The following is a 20,292-nucleotide window of genomic DNA, read 5'->3' as shown; positions in this document are numbered from 1 at the left end:
TGAATGGCTGATTTTTTGCGAAGTGTTTTTGCTAATTGATTAAAAATGATTTTTTTAAAACCACCAATCCTTATAATTGCAATGTGTGAAACCACAAGGGGTGTGATATATGAGATATAGGTACTACTGCGTGCCTTACTGTACTTTGTGTGTATTCTACTGCCTATGTGATATTTTCTATAATGCTACAGTAATGACCGGAAGTGACCTATAGCGTTTATATTGCACTGCTGTTTGCTTTGATCTTGACCACAACTATTAAATAAATATAGTAGTATACTAGAACGGTCTTATAATACAGAATATAAGACCTTTGGTTTGTGTCTTTGGATGTGATATAGCCCTTGGGCCTACCGCCCTCGGGCTATATCACATCCTCGAACATACATGTACACCTCAGGTCCTATATTTTGTATATATGACCTACTAGTATACTATATAATATACATAATGCAAGTACTGTATGTACATGAACCTGTATATACATGTATATATGTACATATATACATGTACATGTATGTACATGTACATACATGTACATAATTTTTGGGAGACCATCTACAGTGTAGCTAAAAATCATATTAAGGAGACATGAATATAGGTTAATTAAATATGAGACACTAAAAAACTAAAAATGAAATACTTCAGGAGACTTTGAGCAATTATGGAAGATTTCAGCAAGACAACAAACTCCCTCTAGATGTACAGTACATGTACAATGTAATGTACCATACAACTGGAAACTTTTAAGGGATTAAACTTGATAAATTAGCCCAAATACCCATTTCATGGATTTAATTTTGCAAATCAAAGCAGGTAAAGTGTAATGAGTGTATAGTACAACTACATTATTGTATATGTATCTAAACTTTTACTGATTTAAATTTTGCAATAAAAATGAATTCAGCCCCTTGAAAGTTTGCAGCTTACAGTATTGGTGTGCAAAAATACGCATGCTTCAATCAATTAATACCAACAAAATAATACATATCCTTTCATTTCTACATGTACTGCATCTACATGTACTGCATCTACATGTACATGTACATGTACATGTATTATGAAGACAAACACTAAATGGCATTATAGCAAAACACAACTTTTTGTTTAAGTCCGCAATAAATTGGGAATAGACACATTAGTGCCATAGCAATACCTTATTTCCTGGGTGCTATTGCTTTCCTGCAATGATGTCAATCTCAATACACCAGTGTTATGACTGCTAGAAGGTGACCCAGGACATGGTCTACTCTGTTGTGCAGACTCAACTGATAATGATGGAGCTGATCTGCATGTACATACAGGTACAGTACATAAACTGAATAATATTAAGAAATACTATACAATGCATTACAAGTACATGTACATGCGGTAACAAACAAATGTACCTCTTCTTTGTTAATGTCAAAGAATTTTGTCGACTAGGGCTTGCAATTTCAGTATTTCTACGTGACAAAGAAGGGGGGCTTGGCCAACTTTGACAAATGCTTCCAGAATCAGACTGTAGGACTTGACAACTGATTCCTTCATTACTATCAGAAACACTTGTCACTGCATAAAAATAACCAAATAGGTGCATTGAAAATTATCCAAAAAAATATTATGTACATGTACCAACTATAGTTAAAATGTACATTTTGTATTTATGTACATTGTACCTGTACATGTGTACATGGAAAAGCTTACTTTCTAAATTGCGCATGGATACAGGTTGTGTAGAAGGAAATGGTAAGGGTAGAGATGGTCTAGGACCAGTAATAGCTTCCTTTATCTCTTCTGGAACAGCAGTTCTGCGTCGGTGCTAAATGAAACAAAAAATAGCACATTATGCTTCATTCATATAAAAAGTACATGTACATGCACATTATTTACTTTAGAAAAAGATTCTTCAGGATGAAACTCACATACTGTAATATCAAACTAAAAATGATTTATTACAACACTAATTAATGCTAAGAGCAGTAACATAAGTACATGTACATTGTATTACTTTATTGCGCATAAACATGTACATGTAAATATAAAATACTAATAAAATATCAAGATGGTTTTCACAAATTATTTGACAAATAATACAAGAGGTTTGACAAGCATCAAAAATTTTACTAAAAGATGAAATAATCACTGAACATTTATACATGTACTGTATGTATACATTTACTAAATATTAAAAGTTGCATTTTTCCTCTATTTATAACACAGAAATTACACATGTACATGTACATGTACATATGCGTACATCACATACAAATAGTGCAACATTTCATTATTTTAAAAAATGCTTACTTGCTCTTCTTGTTGCTGGTCATCAATATTACTATTCTCAGGATTACAAGTGATTGTAGTATTAAAATCAGTATCATCCTCCATAGCATAATCAAGTTTACACTGAGACGATGCAGGGAAGAAGGCTGGTGTAGTAACAGCACAGGTAGGTTTTATCTTAGTAACAGTTCGAGAATTAATCACTAATGGTGACTGTGGAAAATGAGGTGAACTGTACATCTTTATTAACTCAGCGTGTGTTTCTGAGGTTGCTAATCTCATTTTAAGACTCCTGGCTTCTACATCCTTTTGAGATGCCTGTGTGCCCTATAATTAATTTAATACATGTACACGTATTCTTTCTATATTTATATACACATAACATACATCTTAACAAAAGATGATCTTCGTACAAACAAAACATGTACAAATTCATAATGCTTACTAGTTCAATTGTCATATTAACAATATGTTCAAGTAAATATTTAGCTTCTCTTGTTGAACACGTATGAATTAAAGCAGTGGTGTCAGCTGTATCACTTTCCGTCTATTAAAAAACAACACATGGCTAAATTTATGCACAAGACACATTTACATGATATGCACATGTACATCATACATACATGGTACAATGTACAGTGTGTACATGTAGGCCAATGGTACTCTACCTGCACGTGCATGTACATGTACATGTACATGTACTACATGCATGAAGTAAAGGGTTTCACTAATCATTATTGCCATTGCTGTCTTCGAGTACATGTAATTCAAAACTGGCGCATGTCACAAATTGCTGCTGCATGGCACTCATTTACATGTACATGCACATGTTACTAGAAACTGGAAAAGGCTTGTTATACAAAATGTATGGTAGACATACATTGTACATGTATGTTGCAGTAATAAAAGTGTCATATACCGTAGGTCGGGTTATATTCGCGGCTGCTAATATTCGCGATTTTTTTCCCGCGGCTAGCAATTGCCATAGCAACTAGATGCTACTTTAATTGAAAACGGCGCGTTATTGAAGCACAGCACCCGATTGTAGTGTTCTTGAGTTGTTATTCTTCTTGCTGTTACTAATCCTTGGACTCTTTGAAGCTACTTTAGCCAGTTCTTTTCAGAAATACTCTACTCACTCTGCCTCGCCGTGTCTTGGGACTCTCCACCCATTCTAGTTAGTGTTTTATTAACTTGGGTGTGGTTTATAATCATGACCGACCGACCAGCAGTGATTTTGTAGCGAAAAACTAGAAGGTAGCGGTCCATCTATACAAGAAGATAACAGATACAGAACTGGAGTCTGGATAGCTCTACTCAAACTGCTCAAGAGTAGCTAATTAGCTGCTGAACACTGTAATTGTATAAACACGTGGTCAATTGTCATAGTAACAATCAATTTGTTTCCATGGTATTTAATTGAACTTCTTTATTAGTTTTTATCACCGCGAATATTAGCAGCCGCGAATATAACCCACCTACGGTACATGCACATGTACATGTACATTCCAATCACGGGAGATGACAGCACGTGTATTAAAATACTCATCTAGCAATTTAAATGTGCATGTATAATGTAATCCACATGTACATGTACATGTACGTACAGTACATGTACATGAATACATGTACATGTGTACTGTGTGTCATTTTTAATCAAAAGTACAAAATGGTACAAATTTTTAATACAGAATCGACACAGTAAATGACAAACATTTACAGTAAGTACCTTAATATCTTCAAAAGCTACTATTTCTTCCTGCAATTTATCAATTGAATCATTGGTCCAGTTTATTTGAGCAGACAATGCCTCATACTCCTCTTCTAAAGAAGCTAGTGTCTCAGAATCCTACAAGTACATACATTGTACATGCATAATTTTACATTAAATTCATGTACAATGTACATGTACATGTAGATTGCAATTCTTAATTTTGACATGCAGAACAATGTACATACATGTACATGTACATGTACATGTACATGTACATGTATGTGCAAAAAGTACATGGGTTTCTCTAACACAAATGAAAAATACACATGTACAATGTACATGATGCTCAACATGATTCAAGAAAGTCTAGTTGCCATTAAAACAGATTGCATGTACCTGTACTTTGTAAATGCACATGTACAGTACATGCATACACATGTACTAGTATAGAGTACAAGGTTTTTACAAATGTACACAAGAAAGCACATAAAAAAATCAAGCATAAAATGTAAAAATACATGCAAATCTTTTATACAGTACATGAATAAAAACACATACTTCAGTTGCTTGTAGCAATGTTTCTTTCTGCAGCTTTAACTGATCAGATCTCTCTGACAGCTCATCTCTTTTGAGTAGCCATCGGTCCAGGTCAGACTCAAGCAAATTCATTGTTTGATGTTTGTCAATCACTCGTTTAATCTACATTCAACATGTAGAATGTACAAATATACATGTATATGTACATGTAATAAAAATGAAAATAGAGTATCACTTGTGAAAAACAGTTAACATGGATATGCATCACGCATGTACATGTATGCAGTATGTTACATGTGCATGTTGCATTATTAGAAAGTTTCAAATACATGTAACTTATAATAAAATCTCACCAAGACTTCCATTTTCCTCCATTTTCTTCTAGCAGAATCACTAGTAAACATAGATGATTGACGTCGTCCAAGTTTAGCTTTTTTAGCAGCTGGCTGTGCGTTGGGATCTTTTCTAGACACTTGAGGAGAGGGGACTGGAGGGGCAGTGAGAGGACGTTCCTTTTTGGCTGTGACATCTTTAGCAGATTGCTGGCGTCGTAATGCTTGAACCTACATATACATGTACATAATGCATACATGTAAATAGAATCAAAGTCCCTAATGCAATGCACATGTGTACATGTACAACACATACATGTACTGTACATGTACATGCATACACAATGTACATGTACATGTACATGTATGTGTACATGCATGTGATTCCATTTAATGGTTGAACTTGAAATACAATAAGCATTAATGGACATTTACATGTATACTACATGTATATATGTACTTGTATTTGCCTGCCACGTAGAAAATGAACCGATAATACATGTACTGTGAATACATATAGGAAAAGCAGTGTAGCAAATACCGTATAGCTAGAAAATTTGGAGAGTTAAAATTTGGTGAATTGACTTCAAAAGAGGTTTCGTGGTTAAAATTTTGGCAAAATTTTAACTCTGTGTATGCTTCTATGGAACCCCATCAAATTAGACACTAAAAATTTGGCGAACAGATCTCAATTCGCCAAAATTTTCCTCTACCAAATTTTCAAGCTATACCGTACATTTACATTAGTATACACGTACATGTACTTGTACATGTACATGTACATGTACATGTACATGTACATGTATATTACTTCTTCATTTTTTCTTTTTAGCATTATTTCCTTTTTCCTGGCATCAGCTTGAAGGTTTCTAATCTGATTCTCTTTTTTACGATGATCTTTCCTCAATTTAGCCAGTTCTCTATTACAAACAATAACTGAGTATAACTACATAATTGATGAAATTGTGCCAATATTTGATATATTATCTTGTTTTAATCAATTTACTAACTATCTGTCCCTTACTTTTCATTCTTTTGAGCATTCTTCTTAGAAATTGAAGTTTCTTTCTTCAATTGTTTCAATAACCCAACTTTTTGATTTTTCAAATTAGAAAGATCTGATCTTAACTTGCGTAGTTCAGTCTCTTGTTGAACCTGAAACATGATAGATTTAAACAAATTAACATGTACATGTGCATGCAGATTGTAAATTTTAGATTGCTACTTTAAAAACTTTTATAATGTAAAACATGTACAGTACATGTACAGTACATACAGTACATATACATGCATGTACTGAACACAGATGTGTGGATGCCACTCACATTCTTTTTTAGAGCAATAGTGTGGTCTCTCTTAGCAATTTCCAAATGTTTTAGTTCTTTTTTCAAACCATTCAACTGAGTCTCATACTTCTCCTTCATTTCTTTAATTTTTTCATCTCTTACTTCAGACTGACGACTTGAAGCTTAAGGTCAAAAAGACACATAAACATGAACATGTACATGTACATTGTATTCATGAACACAGTAACTACATGTACATGTATAATGCAATCATTTACACATGTACATGTACATGTACATGTATGTACTGACATGATAAGATGTTGTACATTGTATATACATGTACATGTCATACCTAGGTCTTTAATAATCTTATCCCTTTCAGATTCAATTGCACGAATTTGTGTTTGTAACACAACCATTTTTTCTTCATACTGGCTCCTAAGAGAATGGAGACTCCTTTGAGCTTTCTCTAATTGATCAACTAGTTGTTGCTTGATATTCATTTCTAAATTTTATATCATAAAAGAGCAAAAGTCAATAAGGAAATAACTAACCACTAGTCAATTCAACAATGCTAGTAGCAATACTTGCTGTCTCACTATCACTTTCATCATTACTGTCACATGACGACCAAATAACACTGTTAGCATCTTCCTCCATATCGGTATCTTCATCATCTGTGTTACTATCATCAACCTAATGATAATTGCAGTACATCAATATATCACTATAGCAGTTTCAGTATTACATGCATGGAAAAAGCAAAACAGAACATTAATTACTTCAGTATCTGTGTCACACTCTTCTCCTTTTTCTAAATCTTTATCAGTGTGATATTGCTCTTTATTAGACAGCAAATCAGTTTCACTCTTTGATACCCACACTTCTACATCACTGATGTGAAAAAAATTTAATGAACAAATATAGCATGTAGAAGATGTGGAAATCATTATAAATGAATGAGTAATGATAATGATGAATGTTGGAACATGCACAAAGTTTTGCAAGCACCAAAATGTGCATACATATAAGCTAATTTGTACTATCATAAAAATTACTCAATTACAATAAAAATTTAGATGCACAGTGTACAAGTACATGTACATGTATATGTAACATACATGTAAAATACATTGAACACGAACATGTGTAAGTGACAATAACATTTAAGGTACCTCATTCTTTCTGGTGACATACTTCTACTTCTCTTCCTAATTCGTGCTCTCTTCTTCCACTTCACTAATTTACTTCTAGATGACTACGTGTGGGTAAAGCAAAGGTACAATGTACATGTACATGCACATGTATGATAATAATCAAAAATAATATCAGCAAAACGCAAGACTGCACTTTTACTACAATGTACATGTACATGTACATACATACATGTAAATGTGTACAAAAAAACTGCGTGGCTGGTTTATTTTGTGACCTCAAAATTTCAATGTTAAAAATTTGTTGGAATCAATTTTACAAATTTTTATTTGATGTCAATAAATTTTAGTTGAATTAAGTTCATTGGATTTGAGCCTGCAAGAAAATTAATTCCACACAATTTAAACTAGCTACGTACATGTACAGTAATATGAAAGTAAACAAACTAAATGCACACATACACATGTACATGTACATGCACAGACACTATAAAAATTAGCTTTGCACCAGTTCATAAACAGATTACATCTACATGTATACTCACCAATTGTTGTTCTAACTTGTTAATATCATCACGAGCTGTTTGTATTAATTCGCTAGTAACCAGTTCAGGTGGTGGAAGGAGACCTTGTGATGTCTGACCTTTCTTTACAGGAGTATGCAATACGGAAGAAGAGGATGAAGACAGAGGATGGCCAAGAGTTGAATGGGACATATTTGGAATTGTTTCACTAGTCACTTGAGATTGAACTAAAAATAACTTTGATCTACACGTGGATGTACATGTGCATGTGTGTAACGAAAATGAAACATAATAAAGATGTACATACAATAAACATACATGTACAATGTACATGTACATTCATGTATGCAATACATTGCATGAACATACATGTACAGTACATGTACTACACGGCAGAAAAACTATTTTGATTATGTAGATGTACATGTAAATGCACATACAAAAAAGGTCATTAATTGTAGTAATGCTTATGACCCAGCTTGCACACTTCAGAGTAAAAGGTGCACCAATAACAGAATTAATATACAATGTACAACATGTACATGAATTTGAGCTGTATGCATGGGTACAACCTTAATTCTTCAATTTGATGCAGGTATTGTTGCAGAGTTTCTTGAAATTGTGGACTTGAATTATCCTGGGTCCTTTCAACACTCATCACTAGAGAAACAACAGTTGACAAAATCAGAATAGAACATGTTAATTAATGCATGATGCACAAGGTAACAACATGCAAGCTATGCAACACATAAAAATTGCAAACAACAACACAGAAGAAGATTACATGTACTGTACATGTAGGCATTCACCACAAAATTTTGTTACAATTATACAGCTAGTAGAGTACTTTTTACCTTGACCAGTAGACTCATCATAACATCCTCCTAATGACAGCATCTCTTTTTCAGCTTGTATTGATGCTAGCCTCTCAGTTTGACTGTTTAAGAGCTCTTGCAATTTCTTAATACGCACTCTTAATCTACAGTACATGTACAACAAATAACAAATAGATTACATGAACTGTACAAGCAATTTCAAAATTCAAATATTAAGAGACAACTGTAATTTAGGAATAATTGTGTTTGAAATGTTTGTGCTACTGTAAGTCTAAAATATTTCAGAGATACATGTAGAAAGGCACTTTGAATTCCTGTCATTATAGCAATGACAGGAAACCTACAGCACTGGTCAGCAATAAGTTGACACATTTTGCGTTTAAGTTGTGTTTAAGTTTGCTATAGTTTATCGTTTTCATAGTGACATACTAGTTGTAAACTAACATTATCCATGCTCAAATGCTACCAAAGTCTCTGGCAAATGTAACTTGTGTATATTCAAACATAATGTGGTTGCTTATCTGTGTATTATCACATTTTATTTCGTTCACCAAACTAGTTTACTCTAGTTTAGCTATCGTTCGTTTGTCAACTTATTGCTGACCAGTGCCGTATAATAGATCGATTGACGTACAATAATTTTAATTTAGTACAATAATACTGTTTGTACATGTAATTCTTGATGTGCATGCATGCACAAGTTCAATTTTATAACATATAACTTTTTAGTCATTCAATTTTGTACAAGTGGTTGCATTGGCCAACAGATTTATTTTGATACTGAAAAATTCTACATGCATTATTAACATGAACACAATACTTATACAGAAAAAATAAAAATAATTCCTACATGTTGATATACAAATGTACTATTGCAAAAACTTTCTAAATTTCCTACTATAAAAATTTTGTAAAATTAATGCTAACTTGTCATTTTCAGCCTTTAACATAGTGTTTTCATTAGCAAGATCATTGATAACTACACTACCAGATTCAGTTACAACTAGCCGACCACTCTGAAACTCTTGAACTTGTTGCTCTAGTTCTTGTATCCTCCTATGTAAGGCAGCCATTTGCACACTGTTCTTATCTTGATTAACAGACACCTAACGATGGCAGTAGGAAGAATAGAATATTAATGTACAGTATGTAAACAACTACACATGTACAAGCTCTTTAAATCGATGTCACACAAACCTTGTTCTTAATGTTTCTTGCTCTATTTGCATACTTTAGAGTATTAAGTGTCTCCATAAAGTCTCTATCACTAGGACTCACACAGGCAATCATCAGAGTTTGACTGTTTCCACCCAAGGAATCCTGTAGCAGACGAGTTACTTTACTGTCTCTATAAGGTACATGGCATCCTCTTTTAGTCTTGTCACCTAAGGCACTGATAACATTACCCAGAGCAAGCTAGAGGAAAGATAGACTAATAATGAATGATGTACAAGTAAACTTAAAGTTTGAAATGTGTAATATGCAAAACATCAGTATAAATGTAGTCTAACAGCCAAAAAATGTCACATACATGCACATGCAAACAATTAAATTCATCCCCAAAGATATCCATTCATGAATTTTGGCATCACTATTGTAACAAAATTACACCACATTTGGACAGCAATAAAGAAGCAAAATCTTTACGAAGTTACAGAGCTACAAGAGTATGATGACAACAAAGGATATCAACCATATTTAAGTATCACTGGCAATAATAAAGAACCAATTCCACTGCAATCAGTAAACCAACAGGTGTTTGTCTTGTTGTGGTCATGACTGTAATAGCTATGGTAGTGATGGTACTACATGTACTTGCCCTACTCAGTCTTCAGATAGCAGAACTTGCAAACTGTTCAACTTTTGACATGAAACACAAGCAGATATTTCCATGTGCAACTGCTCAAACTCTAACACTGCAAACACTATAACCAGTACATGTGGATCTAACCAAAGTTCGACTAGTAACAAGGATTAAAATTGCAGTATAGTCAACAATGAATGGAGTGATGATATGCAGTATCAAATGATTCATCTCCAAAATCAAGTCAATAGACTGATCAATACTTTAGAACGCACATCGTGGAAGATTGATGACATTCGTAATTATTGTTGATAGTCAATCTAAGATAACAGTCAACAATACAATAAATATCGACAAAATACTAAACACAACAGAAAACTCTGCACAAAAGCTCATTAACATTGTCAATACTCTCTCTAATCTACAAGACACTAGTACCACTACTGCCAGAGTGGTTGATGATAATGATATACTACTAATAGCACAAGAACTGCTCGAGTTACACAATGAACCCAGTGCATTACCTACTTCCTGCCAGCATAGTAAACAGCAACAGCCCAACAGTCCATCAGGTGTGTATGTACTAGCTGCTACTGATGGTACTAGTTCTTACAATGCTTACTGCAATATGGAACAGTTGTGTGGTTCTGCAGGAGGATGGACAAGACTAGCATATCTGGATATGACTGATACCACACAAAACTGTCCTTCTGAATTTAGACTGTACCAGTCAGGAGGAGTTCGAGTTTGAGGAAGACCTAGCTACCAAAGATAGCGGTACATGTAGCTGCGCCTTCCTTTCATTTCCATCTAATGGTATCAGCTACTCTCAAGTACATGTATGCGGTAGAGTAACAGGATATCAGTGGGGAACCCCCGATGGAGTTTATGATGTCTACAGCATTAACTCTTATTACATTGATGGTGTCAGTATCACCCATGGGTCTCCTCGTCAACATGCTTGGACATTCATAGCTTCTGGATATGAAAGTGGTCTAGACTGTCCTTGCGCAACTGGAGCTAGTGTTACAATGCCGTCATTTATTGGAAACAACTACTTTTATGAATCAGGCAACCCAACCATAGTTTGGGTGCTCAGTCTCATTACAAGTGATGCACTCTGGGATGGTCAAGGTTGCAATTCCATTGAAATACCATGCTGTTCACAATTTGGAATCCCATGGTTTCACAGAGACTATGGTAATACTAATACTACAACAAAAGATTCTCTAGAATTAAGATCATGTGGTTCTGAATCAACATACAATGTACATGTATGTACTGCTAACGAGGAAAATATAATAAAAATTGGGGGTCATTTCAGAGCTATTTTGCATGGGCTAAATACAGTACATGTACATGTACGCAATTTACGTGTACATTGATTGTACACCTAGAAGTGAGAACACACAATTTTATACCACTAATGAATTTCACACATGTGCAAATGCTTACCAGACCACAATTAATGCTAATTCCCTCTTTTGCTCTTTCTCCTGTGGCACCTGTTCTCTTTAATCTTTCAGAACCAGCCAAATCAACAAAATGAAATTTTGCTGTTAGTGTCTCCCAATCTTGAGAACCAGCAGAATCACTGGCATCAGTCTATGGCAAAGCATAATATTAACAAACATGTACATGTACATGTACATGTGCATATGTATAGTGCTACATATGTATATGTCTATGTGCACACATTTAAAGTACAGCAAACTGAATTATAAACAACTAAATTATATACATGTACTACATACACATGTACATGTACATGCATATGTATATGTAAATGTTAATTACCAATTTTCTAAAAAACTTACCAATTGTACAGGTCTTTTCTGTGACACACTGATTGTGAAGATGGCATGTGATCTTGAAGACTGAGCATTCATGTTGGTACTTCCAACAGTCCGTGAGAGGGCGCCTCTTTTAAGAGCATCAAGAGTCTCACTCTCACTTTTAACTGATTGAACAACAGCTCCATCAACATAAATAATACCTGAATTATTAACACAAGCATGTGAGCAAAATCTGTCATGCAGATAAATTAACAAAATTTTCATATTTTTATTCTACATAAAAATACACATGTACAAGTATTTATACAAATAAACGAAGCCAAAAGAGCTCCATGTACATGCACACGTACATGTACAATGTATGATCTGTACATTTAATGTAGAAATTACATGTATATAACCATAAGCAACACATACTGTGCATATACATGTACATGTATATGTACTGTAGCCAAATAGTGCAATTTTGCAGCAGCTACATGTACATACATACATGTACATGTACACATACATATATAATACATACATGTACTGTACCTTCATGAGTTTCATGTATTTTAAGTCGTTTAGAGTTAGAGGTGTCTCTTGAAGGATCAAACAAATCAATAATTTCTTCATTATACAGCTCAAGAAATTGAGCAGAGACATCAAACTGTGGTGGATCTCTTTTCTCTTTTATAGCATCTTGAATACGACTATTAATACCATTAAACAAATGGTGTACAGCTCTTGGTACTACACCTAAACATGTAATAAATCATATGCATACATAGAATTACCAAAATGTAGAACTCAGATGCATGTACATGTACAATCTACAAAAGTCACATACATGTTGTATAATACACTGTACATACGTGAATATGCACATGCATGTACATGTACATGTAAGCTACATGTACATGTACATATCTTTTAAGTTTTCATTGTACATGTATGATTTAACCAACTTGTAGCCACCAACCTTGTTCATCGGGTAACACAGTCACATCAAATCCTGTTCCCATTGTGTATGTTTTACCACTACCAGTCTAAAAAATAAAGCATTAACAATATTTAAAATGAGCTGCAGATACATGTACATGCATTTCTGTATTTACCATAAATTATGCATGTAAATTGATACATGTATATGATTTACCTGTCCATAAGCCAAGACTGTAGCATTTAAGCCACTGAAACACCTGCAACAAAACAAAAAACACAATTTGGACTTCAACTACACAAACATACCCTATCCCATGAACATCTAGCACAAGCACAAAATGTCTATCATTCCACTAATTAGCACTATTATTGCATGCTGGCCAACATGTACATACATGTACATGTACTGTACACATGTGTGTATATGTAGCTTCATGTACAGCAACATTACAGAACATTTAAAATTCCATTCTTACCCTTCAACAAGTTTCTCAACACATGAAGTATACAGTTGAACTTGTTCTGTTCCAGTATCAAAAACATAATCATAAGTGAATGCTTTATCTCTTCCCAGTACAACTTGAGGTTCACCAGGTGTTACAAATGTGCATACACGACACATGTCAACTTGTTCTTTAGCATTCTGTGGTCTTATTCTATTAAAAATGACACAATAAACAGTAAACACAGGTAGATACATTATATTTAATTGTATATACAGTACATGTACATGTACAAGGACTGTTTACATGCAAATAAAAATACTCAGTAACAAAAACTGGTAGAGAAGTATATGTACACTGTACATGTACAGTACATGTAAGTGTGTACAATGTACATAATCCTCTAGATTATGCAGAGTACATATAGCTGATAATACAAATTACAGATCATGCATACATGTACATACATCATGTACAAGTACAGTACAATGTGCAATCATTACTATACAAACAGTATTACCTGACAGCCACCTTGACACTAGTGTCTTGATCATTTCTATCCATTGCAGAACAACAACCAACAACTACATGTGTACATAAACAAAATTATAGCACACGTGCATACAACTACACATGTACAGCATACATAATGCAGTGTATGTATGTACATTTACATCTACATTACATGCATCATTACCAAACACCAAGCACGTATAATGTACCATTTACACTACATACACTAGCTATGTCAACACAATTTAAATATCTATATGTCCAGTGTATATACATGTACATGTACATGTATGTTATATACTTACACATATGTACATGATGTCAAAATTACAATGGCATTCTATAAAAAAAATTTCTACTTTGTGACAACATACTAGTTCATGTACATGTATGCAGTGTGGGAAATTGAGTTGCTAATTTAATTTTTAAAGTCACAATATTACAATTATAGTAAATTAAACATAAATAGCTAACAAACTTTTTTACAAATTATGAAAAATTAGTACATGTACATGTACCTCAAAAATATGTATAGTACCTGCTTGTACATGTACATGTGTATATGATCGTGTTATACAAATGGAATACATTAACTCTCTTCATACATGAAGATATAGGCAGTGCACTTTATACAAATACATGTATATATGTAGGTGAATCGTCATACAAAGACATGTAAATTTACATCATGTAATACAAATTGCTATTTAACATGTTGTTTATGAACTACATCTATATGCACATACATGTATGTACAATGTATGTATGTGCAAATAGTAGGAATAACTGATTTGAATGTACCAAAGGCTGTCAATACAGCACAGTGAGTACACTTATGATTACTGACTCAATTTAACAAATGTATTCAAAATATTGAGTAATGTTTATAAAATGGCTTATGAAAACATTATTTATGTATGTACATGTATACACAATAACACATGACTGTGATCAAACACACACAGTCACTATACACACACATACATGTATGTCTTATGTTGAAACTGACTCGGCCATTGTCTAGACCTTAATTGGAGCAACATTACTGATCATACTATTTTCTACTATTACCTACTGTACACATACATGTACATTGTATGTCCATGTAAACTGTACTAGAACATGTAACCGAACATTGGACACAAAAAGTAGATTAGTAAAATTACATGTACATATGTACATGTACATATGTACATGTACATATGTACATGTACATGTACATGTACATGTACATGTACATGTACATGTACATGTACATGTATGCACATGTGTAGTTCCAAAACTAATACACTCTAGCTACATGTACCTGTAGTGTATAAGAATATAATAGCACTATTATAATACACTTCAGCTACATGTACATGTACATTGTACATGTAAATTTGTATGTGCATATGCCATTATGTGTGGGCAGTGGGCAATACCACAAATGTAATTTGAGATGCTTGACACTTAGCCACAGTGCCTTAAGGAAACCAATGAAGGGTACAAGGTACAATGTACATGAACATGCATGATCATAAACAGTAGAGTAGACAACACATACATTGCACGTGTTGGCAAAATTAACACTAGATGCAAGTGCAATACATTATGACTCCATCAAGTTATGCATTGCATGCATATGAAAATAGTGCAGAATATCAAACAAAAACTGTTTTGCAAAGCTCCCATTTCTTACCTACACGTACATGCATGTATAATTCAAACCTACATGCACACCTCATGACAAACATAACCCAGATAAAATATACATGTACAAGAAATTATTATTAGGAAGTAGTACATGTACATGTACGTGTACATGTAAGTATACATGTACTATCAAAACCTTACAGTGCAGTGCTACATGAGCATGGCATTATACAGTACAAACGGTAAACTAACGTTAAACTAACGCTAAATGTCCAAGTATTATGTATACAGTAAGTGCTATGGTACGTACATATTTAATATGTACGGGTAAGTTACAGTATGTAATTGCGTATTAAAGTTAACTTGGCACTGATCTCTGCTGTACAAGAAATTATTAGTAGGGAGTAGTACATGTATGTGTACATGTACACACAGTGTAGTGAGTATACATGTACTATCAAAACCTTATAGCAGCCACATCCTTTTCCTGACAATGAAGAGGCATTCACACACCATTCTATATTCAGTAGTACATACATGTACATGAACACGTAATAACTCATCTACATGTACATGTACATGTACTTGTAAGTGGGTTAATTACGATCACATGTACACATAGCTCAAACAAAGAGCATCATTATGCTCATAAATGTACATCACATATATACACATGTACATGTAGCCATCAAAGGTCTATTTTATACATAGGCGGCGGCAGGATTGGAAAAGCAGTCGGGCAAAAAATGGCACGTGAAGCACTCCTTTTAAAAATAAAAGGAGAGAAAGAAGTAGTGTACTGACTGTCAGGATCAATTAGGTTGTTCTTCCGATGTACATGCATAGTACATGCACTGATTTTGGAATAAAAGTTCAACTGATAATTACAAACTCTACAATTATTGTGTAGGTCAATCTTGTACATATAAAAATGGAATGTCTAGTAATGTCTTGTGTGGTAGATGTGACGTCACACAATGTTTTGATAGCAATCAATCATTAATTAAAACAGGATGGTTACAGATCCAATAATGGAAAATATCAAGCTGCATCATGAGAAGAGACAAAAAATTGGACTGATACATTCATGCACACTTATAATACTTATAGCACAGTAAAGAGTGCTTATTGGCTGTCAAGACCGCACCTCAAGTGCCATTATTGGTCATACAGCTGTGCTACAATTAATTTATGGTATGTATATTGTACATGGGCACATCAAGGCCATCTGCCAAATACACTCCTGAAGAGGTATTCTGGAGTCTTTAGCGTCCTATCAAGGTATAGACAAAGCTATATGTAGCTAATACAGGCATTTACAAGCCCACTGTGTTTAGTAAGAAGATTTTCTTTCATGTGACATGACTTGACTGCCCAACAATTATTACAAGAAAATATCTGTCTACTAAAACACTGCAAAAGGCTGACAGTGGTAGCACAGGAGTACTGTGAGCCTGTTTTGCAACATGTATAGCAGTTTCTCTTCTTCTCTGGTCACAAAGAGCTCCTTACCCAGTGCTACTAGCCACTGTGAAGTCAACCAAACAACACACACTTTCGGTGCTGCATAAAATATAACGGAACTGGCAATGCCTTTGAAGCAGTAAAGTAATATACTATCAATGAAGCACTGAGTACATTAAAAGCAATAACAGTAAATACTATGGCACAAGGCTTTAATGGAAGAAGCAGTTGCTACCTGCTGGATTAACAATGAATGATCACCTTGTGCAAACATAACGAGTACCTTATAAAGAATTTAATGAAATGGCAGCAACATAAACATAAATGTATGGTACATGTACATACCATACATGTCCATGTACATGAAATCATGATTACTTTAATACAACAATTACCTTTGCTATAAACCATAGACTGTACTGACTCACTGACAGTTATTAGCAATCAGCTGACATTCTAAGCATGTGCATACAGGTGCAGTACATGTCTGAATAGGCCTACATGTACAACATGTACATGTAGATGTAGCTACATGTATCATCTAACAAATATACATGTATCAACAGAACATAAGACACTGTGCATGCAGAAATTTCCAGCAGTGCAGACTATGTGATGATGTACTTAGACAAAAGGAAATTGAAGTAGAAAATAAAGATATACAATGTATAGGCAAGAACTAATAAACAAAATTACTTGAATCATTACACATGGAGGCATCTGAACTATAATTGGTAGAAAGAAAACTTACATGTATGTGCCATGTGATGTGTCCCTGTAAAAAAACTAAAAATACACAAAGGGTCCAACAGGCCTCAGAATTCAATACAATCTCCTTAGAATCCAAACAGAATCCAGCAGAATCGAAGGTTTGAAATTAAAGATTTTAAGGATTTTAGGTAGACTTAAAGTGTAAAAGTATTTTTGTAAATATTTAAAATCCAACAACAAAAATTCAGAAATCCACACATTCTGCACAAAATTTGAGCCCTCAAAAAAACATGTACATGTACAGTATTACTTGCTAGGGTCAAGGCCACGCCTGACTAGAGGTCATGTATACAATACATGCATGCAAATGAAAGGAAAGGATTACAAATGTTACTACATGCATAAAACGCATAAACTAATACAATATTATAAGGATCAAGCAACATAAGTAAGGATCAAACAACACAAGAAAACAAGATAGACAATATGTAAGATACATGTTTCAGTCGAATCACGAGAAACTGGCAAGACTAAGACAGACTAACTTGCTCTGTGGGACTATAGCATGCAAGATTCGTCCTCCTTATACCAAAAGTATGACAGAACAGAACCTGGATGAGACACAAATCACCTCGACACTGATCAGTGAAGTCAGCTAAACATCATTTTTCAAAAGTATTGGTAAAGGCGTGTCCACTTTACTGTCCAATAATTTTAACTCTTTTAAAACTATAGCAGGACGCCCAAGCGTACGCGTGTCGGCGCTGCATATTATTATAGCGTATTGTTTGCATAAATTGTACTATTATTATTATTAAAATTTTAATAAAATAATTATAAATACTTTAATATTATTATTGATTAACTAAAGGAAAAAAACTTCATTATTAACTGTAAGTAGACTACTAAGTGAGTTATTCAACAAACTTATGGGCACAACTATTGCAAACAACAGCATCGTTGTTAACAGGTAGTGGAAGTCCTTCATTCTCTTTTTGGCAGAGCTCACAAATATAATTATAAGATACTACATACTGCCACTGTGTTTTAAGGAGTTCTTCAGCTTTCTGAAATGCCTCAGTAAAGCTATTCAACATTTTTTCAGTTCCTCTGCCAGTAAGAATTTTCTCAGGATTACTCATTGTGCTGGCTTTGTGGACAATCTTCTCCAAAGCCACAGAACGATTTTGCCCATACGCCATTGTCATACTTAGCTCATTCCAATGCTGCAGATAAGCCTTCAATGTGGCAGTTGTTTCTTTCATTTCTCTAAGCATTTGAATCCTCATTTTCAAATTAGCACCTAAGTCTTCAATTTGTTGAGAGAGTTGACTGACATCATTCCTCAGAGATTCAATTGTTGATTCAGCTGAATTAATGTTACTTTGAAAATTTGAGGCCTCTTTGCTATATCTTTCCATTTTGTCAGACTCTCTGTTTATTATTGCAGAGTTATCCTGGATCATCTCACGAACACCGAGTATAAGGCCATATACTGGCACCCACCACCAGTTCTCAAGTTCTTCTCTTCTCTCTTCAGCTTCACGCTTTCTTCTCTCAGCTTCCATCATGTTACTTTCTGCATGAGATTTAAGTTGTTCACACTCCTTAATATCTGCTCGATTTCTGTCTATTTCTTGTTCTTTTGATTGAATTGCCTTATGTCTCTTCTTCTTCTCTTCTTCCAAGACATTCATCTTCCACATTATTTTTTCTTGCTGATGCATAGCATAATCTTCTAAAGCTTCTAACCTATTGACATATACTTCAATGATACTTCTTATTCGTCTACTTTGCTGTGTAATTTGTGAAAGTTTTATGGCAGAAGATTTGACTTTTCCCCTTTGTACTAATTCCTTAACTTCTTCAACTGTGTGAAGGCATTCTGAAATACTGGTATTCTTAGTCGGTTTGACCCATGTGCTATATATGCGTACTTCTTCTTGCATTTTATAATCATCAGTCATTAAGTAAGATTCAATATCGAGAAAGTGAGAACTGACAATGCATGCAAATTCGTTAAAGTGCACATAGTCATTGCTTAAGTTTGGGACCTTCGCTTCAGCACTTAGCCTGCAATCCTTCGACAAGTTACTGATGTATTGCATACTCACTAATTTGATAGCTGCCCAGCCTGCACTAACACTGAGAACATTTCGTTTAAATTCATCAAACAGAGGATGCCCTGGCTTTATTTTTGAAGCTGTTTCCATTATGTTTTTTCCCAAATCTTCCAGCTGCTTGAACTGAGAAACAAGGCACTCCCAGAATGTCAACGATTCTTTTGCTATGCTTAAAAATTTTTGAATAGCAGAATGGATGCTACCAAAGCAAATGCTGCCATCAGC

At 34.2% G+C, this 20,292-nt stretch overlaps 1 protein-coding gene across 1 annotated transcript in view; it reads right to left on the bottom strand.

Annotated features, from left to right (window-relative positions):
* The window catches only part of LOC109580108 (kinesin-like protein KIF21A), a 20,402-nt gene extending 1,772 nt beyond the window's left edge, over window positions 1–18,630 (bottom strand). Inside the window, exons 1-29 of the mRNA XM_019996544.1 lie at window positions 18,490–18,630; window positions 14,142–14,205; window positions 13,655–13,834; window positions 13,393–13,435; window positions 13,216–13,282; window positions 12,789–12,992; window positions 12,273–12,451; window positions 11,911–12,060; window positions 9,849–10,067; window positions 9,579–9,757; window positions 8,670–8,794; window positions 8,388–8,475; window positions 7,837–8,059; window positions 7,313–7,395; window positions 6,920–7,031; window positions 6,692–6,833; window positions 6,490–6,642; window positions 6,174–6,316; window positions 5,873–6,003; window positions 5,660–5,768; window positions 4,870–5,079; window positions 4,538–4,678; window positions 3,995–4,114; window positions 2,711–2,812; window positions 2,287–2,592; window positions 1,873–1,920; window positions 1,687–1,801; window positions 1,389–1,551; window positions 1,157–1,288 (exon numbers count right to left, since the gene is read on the bottom strand). Coding sequence (XP_019852103.1) covers window positions 1,157–1,288; window positions 1,389–1,551; window positions 1,687–1,801; window positions 1,873–1,920; window positions 2,287–2,592; window positions 2,711–2,812; window positions 3,995–4,114; window positions 4,538–4,678; window positions 4,870–5,079; window positions 5,660–5,768; window positions 5,873–6,003; window positions 6,174–6,316; window positions 6,490–6,642; window positions 6,692–6,833; window positions 6,920–7,031; window positions 7,313–7,395; window positions 7,837–8,059; window positions 8,388–8,475; window positions 8,670–8,794; window positions 9,579–9,757; window positions 9,849–10,067; window positions 11,911–12,060; window positions 12,273–12,451; window positions 12,789–12,992; window positions 13,216–13,282; window positions 13,393–13,435; window positions 13,655–13,834; window positions 14,142–14,185 — 3,911 coding nt within the window. The 5' untranslated portion in view covers window positions 14,186–14,205; window positions 18,490–18,630. The remainder of the gene's footprint in view (window positions 1–1,156; window positions 1,289–1,388; window positions 1,552–1,686; window positions 1,802–1,872; window positions 1,921–2,286; window positions 2,593–2,710; window positions 2,813–3,994; window positions 4,115–4,537; window positions 4,679–4,869; window positions 5,080–5,659; window positions 5,769–5,872; window positions 6,004–6,173; window positions 6,317–6,489; window positions 6,643–6,691; window positions 6,834–6,919; window positions 7,032–7,312; window positions 7,396–7,836; window positions 8,060–8,387; window positions 8,476–8,669; window positions 8,795–9,578; window positions 9,758–9,848; window positions 10,068–11,910; window positions 12,061–12,272; window positions 12,452–12,788; window positions 12,993–13,215; window positions 13,283–13,392; window positions 13,436–13,654; window positions 13,835–14,141; window positions 14,206–18,489) is intronic.
* Between the last annotated feature and the right edge of the window lie 1,662 nt (window positions 18,631–20,292).

The sequence above is a fragment of the Amphimedon queenslandica genome, unplaced genomic scaffold (assembly GCF_000090795.2).
Source record: "Amphimedon queenslandica unplaced genomic scaffold, v1.1 AMPQUscaffold_13406, whole genome shotgun sequence".
Lineage (NCBI taxonomy): Eukaryota > Metazoa > Porifera > Demospongiae > Haplosclerida > Niphatidae > Amphimedon > Amphimedon queenslandica.
This window is presented reverse-complemented; position numbering and strand designations above follow the sequence as displayed.